Below are 6,686 nucleotides of genomic sequence, written 5' to 3'. Positions count from 1 at the left end.
CCTGTGGCCTCTGAGCGGTGCTCCGCTTGCGACTTCCGTAGGCAGGCCATTTTCCCTTGGTGGATTTTCAGTCCTCTGTGGTTTTTGCATACCTTGCCACACACGCAAACTGCATTCGTAGTCGATTTTCCATGCGCTGGGGTCAACAACGAGTGAACTGTCCGAATGGGATGCTCATCCTCCCCCCCTCTCGGGCATCCCTGGGGGTATTGCTCATTAGGGTTTGTCGTGGCGTGTTGCGGGATACCCTCCCAGGAGAGATGCAGCTTGGGTTGCCAACCCTTACTGCCCCAGTGCCGTCTTTCCGTGCTGTCAACTGTCTATCCAGCCGTCACCACCCTGTTCGTGGTTGCCAGCCAGACTTTCCTGGCAGTCACTGGCGGAGCCAGATTAGACATTCTAGAATACACAAGTACTGTGCGGACAAGGACACATCCTCAGTGATGCACCTGGAATCATTGGGTGTTTCGGGTCTTTGAGCATCATACACCCTCATCCAGGCGACCCAGCCGGGGTGATCAGTCCCCGACTTGTGTCCAAGTGGCATTTGTCCAACTATCCCCCCGACGGAACCACAGCCACCTTGAGGCTCTTTCTGCGGCCTCAAGAATGTCTCTGATAGCGGATCTAAGCTGCGGCCCTCTTACTCCGAGGAGCTTTAACGATCTAGACAACGACTGACCTGCGAAACCCCGACACCCAACCTCAACCGGTGTACACCGGGCCCTCCAACCCCTCTTCTGACTGTCTATTACTAGTTCAGTGTACTTTGCTCTTTTACGCTCGTGGGCTTCGACTATTCTACTTTCCCACGGAACAGTCAGTTCCAACATGATCACTTGTTTTATATTATAGGCTTATAACCTTTCATCATTATGTCATCGTTGAAGACCACAGATTACTTTGTCAAATTGTTCAGGTACTAAACTTCTATACTTGTACCTGATGTTATGTTTAGGTATGCAGCGTTACTTACAACCTTTCTGCAGACGATGACAACAATAAAAGGCATAACTATTGTTATGCCAATTCATGGTCATCATACATTGTTACATACATTATAGAATACAGTCGGTGTGGTTTACATAGAAACCATTCTGACCCGGAAATGGTACTGAGTAATGCTGTTCCTGATTGGTTGTGTTGCAGGGGCCCAGTGACCTGCCTGTGTGTGAGCTCCAATGGTGACCAGTGTTACAGTGGCAGCACAGACTCCACCATTAGATGTTGGAATATTCCCAGCCCCAACATCGACCCTTATGATGCTTTTGGTAAGAAGCATCTGCATGACACAAACCTCAGCACACATGCAGTTGTAGTTAAAGTAATATCAGGCTACCATACTAGCATACCTTTATGCATTTTTCGAATACAGGAATTAATGTGTACCGTTTTATCACTTTAATTCTTGTGACAACATTTAAGGTGCCTATTTAAAAAAATGAGGCATCTTGTGAACCGAACTGAACTTCACAGAACTGTTAATACTGTTAGATATGTTGTACATTGTATTTGCTACAGTTGTCATGCAATAAAGTTCTCTTTCTGTAAATGATTTTTTCCAATACTCTCACATTTGAGTTAGAGGGGATGTCAATAATAAAATTTACTTGCTGTGGCTTGATGAGTGATGGAAATGGAGGTATTGTGATCTGCAGTGTGTCCTAGGGTGTATATTTGTGCTAAGATTGTTGCACTGCTGTTCTGCAGACCCGACAGTACTTGGCCAGGCCCTGGTGGGACACACCGATGCCATCTGGGGTGTGACCATCCACTCCGTCAAACAGCAACTCCTGTCCTGCTCAGCTGACGGCACTGTGCGGTTATGGAGCCTACAGAACAAATCCCCGCTGCTCAACACATACACTGCCGAGAAAGGTCAGTCTCTGGGGCTGTCATGTTTGTGGATGTCATGTATCCGCACACTAACCATCACTCAGTATTAGTGCTGTGTACCGGTTTACTGGACCGGTTCTGGACTTGTAAAAATGTTTAGGTTCAAGTCTAAAAAAGTCAAGAACGGATTCTGGACTTATTACAAAAAAAATGAAACTTTATGTTGGCAAGCAATAAAAAAACTTGTATGTAAGTATTTTTCCCCATGTGCACCTTGACCAAATAATGTAATTGGATCCATGGTGAGTTCTGATTGGTAAGAGTGTGATGATGTCACCATTAGATGACGGGGCTCCCACGTCAGTGGACTTTGTGCGATGTGAGCTGAGTCAGATGGTGGCGGCCTACAGCTCCTCCGTAGCCGTGCTGTACGATCTGGAGACCGCTCAGCCGGTCGCCAAACTGGACGCCAGGCAAGGCTCAGGTATGGGACTGGATATTTATACATTTGTGTTAGTGTCTGTAGGTACTAGTTGAATGTGGCTTGGGCTTGGTTATTGGCCATGTTGAAATACCTATTACTGGTCACACGGAATGGGAATTAGTGAAAATGCTGTCATGATTTCTTGTGGAGTTTCTCATGATAGTCTTACTGCCTCCTCAGATTCGGGTGTGTCGTCCCAAATCAATAGAGTTGTGGCTCACCCCACCCTGCCCATCACCATCACAGCACACGAGGACAGGCACATCAAGTTCTTTGACAACAATTCAGGTCAGTGGATGGAAAGTGTTGCATACAACAAGCCTTTGAGGCAGTTATATTCACCTGCATGGAAAGAAAACATTGTTTGTATGTTCTTCTTCGTCCTCTGTTCCAAACAAATAGAGTCAGTGACCTGCAGGAGACAGGTCAGATGTGCTCTTTTCATATGTTACTTTCTTTTCATATTGTGAGGCAAGTCCACATGAAGATAAACATTTTATATATGCTTGCAAATGTTATGTTGAAGTTTTGTTTTATCAGGCACTTTTCTGTTGTAACTGCATTTTTCATTTGCCTGAAATCATGACAAGCCCAGTGTGACATGCATGTCTGTTGTCTGGTGCAGGTAAGATGGTGAACACCATGGTAGCACACCTGGATGCTGTCACCAGCCTGGCTGTGGACCCCAACGGCCTGTACCTGCTGTCAGGAAGTAAGTTCTACTGTGTATCCTCCTTTAATTTCATCTACAAATATTGGCTGTGCTATCATATCTTGTTGGTGTACGGTACAGCCATTGTAAGGCATTACACACGTATCTCTAACACACTATGATATTTACTTTGGGGTACAGAAGTATTGTTTCAGGTGGGTTGTTTGCGGGTTTGTGTGTTTGCTTGTGCTTACAGAGTAGGTTGACAGCATGTGGGTGGGGGAAGGTTGACAGACAGACACAGGGAATGGGGTGTCAGACACAGGGAATGGGGTGAACTTGAAGTCCCTGAATCTGGTTGGGAGCCAGCAGGAATGGGGGAATTCAGGAGGCTGAGGATTGCTTGAACAACCCTCCAACACTGCACAGGTTCTGTCCCAACCTCGATTAACTAGTATACAACCTCCTCTGTTATTGAAATTAAGTCACAAAAACCAAGATTCCCCCATAGAAGTCAGAAACCTGTGATTTCTTGTTAAGTCAAGCAGTTTGTCGATTTGTCATCACAACAAAAGAAGTGTGCTACAACCTACCAAACTTATGTGTCCACTCAGGTCATGACTGTTCTATCCGGCTGTGGAACCTGGATAGCAAGACCTGTGTACAGGAGATCACCTCTCATCGGAAGAAGTTTGACGAGTCCATTTTTGACGTGGCGTTCCACCCTTCGAAGCCATACATTGCAAGTGCAGGAGCGGACGCCCTGGCCAAGGTGTTTGTATGATGTATGCAGGTGCACTGTTTGATGGTCTGTTTTTAGCGTCACCTATATGGGTACTTCGTGTCCTGAACTGAGCCACAGCATCCCTACTTCCTGGTCGACAGAGCTCCGAAGTGATGTGTGTTGTGGAGTGGAGAAATGGCACCCTTTTATGAGCTTTTTTATATATTTGGCAAACATTGTACTACTTTCAAGACATACTTTTAGCCCTACATGTGTTAAGGATAGTGTAATTTTAGTTTGCCAGCTTCTGTAAAGATTTGCAGTGTACTGGAAATAATCCAAAAGACATAAGCTGACTGCACCCAACCAAATGTAATTAAAGAAAAAAAGTTACATGTGACATGAAGCATGACTCTGCACCATAGGAAGTGGGGATGATGGTTGGTTTGTGTGCAGATATGTGGTAGCTCTGAAACAAAACAGGGAACAATTCCAATTGTTAATACAGCAAAAAAAATAATGAATAGCTACAAAAAAAATGGTCAATGCCTCATTTGAATTGTTGTGAACGGTTCTTGCGTAGCTCCCGCTTTTTAATGCTGAGATAGATTTTCCATTGATTTTCTGAAGTGTCTTTTCTCTGAGTCTTCGTAAGGACACTAAGATGCAGTTGGCTTTTTGTTTTTTTTGTTTTTCTTTTTTGAGGTAGAAGATTTGTCCAAAATTTGTAAAACTTTGTAAACCAGTGCTAGTCTCTACATGGGTTATAAGGTATAGCATGTGTAACTGTACAGGGAATTCCAGCTTGCAGTGGACCTGGCTTCCAACATTTTGTGGCAGAGAGAATGGAAAAGTACTAAAAATTCCCATCTCGCTTGTCTCTATAATTCCAACAGGACTCCCTAAACGCCAGGCATCTACATGTCCTGACCACTCCCCCCTCCACCCCAGCCCTCTCAACAGTCAAGTTCTGTTCACTGTACAGAACAATTGTTCCTTTGGAACCTACACTTCTTTTGGCCAATGAAAGCAGAATGTGCATTGACATTAGAACCACCCCTCTTTCCAATCATAAGCAGCATTTTAAAAGTGTTGCATGTGTATACAAATGTTTTTGGCAACACCACAGGAGTGGAGGTGTTTTTCAGTCAGCTGTCAAGGGCTAGTCTGCCTGGCGGTTATGGAAGTCCCCAGTTGTTTGCTAAAATGTCAGTGAAGTGGTCAAGGTTCTATTACTTGTAGGTGCATTTCTGTAGGTAGCCATGTGTACTAACAACGGAATGTATTGTCCATAACTGCCAAAGAAATGTTGCTCATTTATGACAAGATACTCAGAAGCAAAAACTGTAGGTATTTTTATATAAAATTTTTGGGAGACTCTGTTGATTAGCAGTGGGCACGAAAGCATTACTGCATGCATGTCTGGTGTGTTACACATTGACCATATGACCTAAAGCATGCCACAAAAGGACCATGAGACTAACATTAAAAGTTGCCGTGACAACTGAAGTGCACACAATCATGTGACAAGATTGACGTTGTCCAAAATGTCTGTAAGGAGGAAGAGGGTCGCAAATAATTATAATTTGACAATATTACGACTATGTAATTTCACTAAAAATGGGCAGTAGTACTTGTAATTTTTTTCACTGTACTTTGTAGAAGTGGATTGATTTGGGATAACTAATGATAGCTATTTATTTCTTAAATTGTATTTCTTGTACTGACTAGTCATTAAAGGCTCTGAAAGTACATCCTATGAAGTCATATGATATCCATATATACGAGTCTTCCTTAAATAGATAACTCTGACAGGTAGCAGCAGGGGCAGCCCTGTTAGCTTTAGTAATGATTATATCATGTCCACCACAGTCATGACAAGGACTGCATGCAACATCAATTTAAAACTTCCGTTTAAACAGCCTATGGCTGTGTAGAGGCCCAACCATAGAGACTTTGACTCTCCCAGTATAACATCAGTAACAGTAAGGGAGTGTCAGATGGAGCGGGCACAAGCTAAACCAGGCAGGGTGCCAGGCTCCTGTTAGAGTGAGTGTACCATGGGTGTATAATATTACTTGTCACAAGCTGCATTCTGGAGAAATAACATTCTGCACCAAACCAGTTTAAAATTGGTGCGGGCAGTCTTGAATGTAACCCGGATATAAAGTAACCTGGAAAATAATTGTACAACTGTGTGTTCCATCATCATTGTGCTAGGTCAGATGACTTTAAATCTTTTTAGAGCTTTCTTAAGGCCACACCAATTTCATTTCTTGGTTTTCTGATTTGCCTGCTAGTTTGTTTTTTTTTCAATATTGAAACAGATTATGATTATTTACCATTCCAATTCTCAGTTTAAGAAAGTCCTTGTCTTCCTAGTTTTATTCCAATTTTTTGTCAATGTATTACAAGTTTGGAATGTTAACTTAGTCTGTTAACATGAAACACGTCAGACTGTCACGTGAGGCCTTTTCATTTCACCCCCACTCCCACTCATCTAAGAACCAAGAAATATGAAATTGATGTCGCCTTATATTTTAGTAATTATGCGGAGAAAGCTCAGAGCATTAACTTGCTTACAAAACTCCTCCACAATTGGTCAGGAGTGATATTTTGAACTGATTGTTCCATGTAATAAAACAGAATTGAGGTAAGATCCTTACAGACTAAGTGACATTACCCTTTAAATGATAGAAATTGAGCATTTGAAATTTGTACTACACTTCTCTGAAGTATGGAAATTTCATCAGTTGGATGTACAGTAATGATTGTTCACAGGTCTGGCTCTTAGGCACATATGGAAGTTAAGTATTTTGTTGCACCTGTCTATGCAGTATGTATCAGTTTTGTTATTTTGCTCCGAACATGGGAAACCTGTATATTAAAACATGGCATTGTCCTCCATTCAAGAGACGGTCTAGATCACTTGTTCTATCAACTCTTGACACTTGCATTTTTATATTTTTCATACTCAAATCTACAATACA

The 6,686-nt window shown here is 42.7% G+C and overlaps 1 protein-coding gene across 1 annotated transcript in view; it reads left to right on the top strand.

The window, feature by feature from the left end:
- The window catches only part of LOC109474987 (striatin-3-like), an 18,849-nt gene extending 12,241 nt beyond the window's left edge, over nucleotides 1-6,608 (top strand). Inside the window, exons 14-19 of the mRNA XM_019775497.1 lie at nucleotides 1,150-1,271; nucleotides 1,711-1,878; nucleotides 2,180-2,320; nucleotides 2,501-2,608; nucleotides 2,946-3,032; nucleotides 3,587-6,608. Of these exons, the coding sequence (XP_019631056.1) occupies nucleotides 1,150-1,271; nucleotides 1,711-1,878; nucleotides 2,180-2,320; nucleotides 2,501-2,608; nucleotides 2,946-3,032; nucleotides 3,587-3,756 (796 nt within the window). The 3' untranslated portion in view covers nucleotides 3,757-6,608. The remainder of the gene's footprint in view (nucleotides 1-1,149; nucleotides 1,272-1,710; nucleotides 1,879-2,179; nucleotides 2,321-2,500; nucleotides 2,609-2,945; nucleotides 3,033-3,586) is intronic.
- Nucleotides 6,609-6,686: the final 78 nt, after the last annotated feature.

This window comes from Branchiostoma belcheri, unplaced genomic scaffold (assembly GCF_001625305.1).
Source record: "Branchiostoma belcheri isolate BF01 breed outbred unplaced genomic scaffold, Haploidv18h27 scaffold32, whole genome shotgun sequence".
NCBI lineage: Eukaryota > Metazoa > Chordata > Leptocardii > Amphioxiformes > Branchiostomatidae > Branchiostoma > Branchiostoma belcheri.
This window is presented reverse-complemented; position numbering and strand designations above follow the sequence as displayed.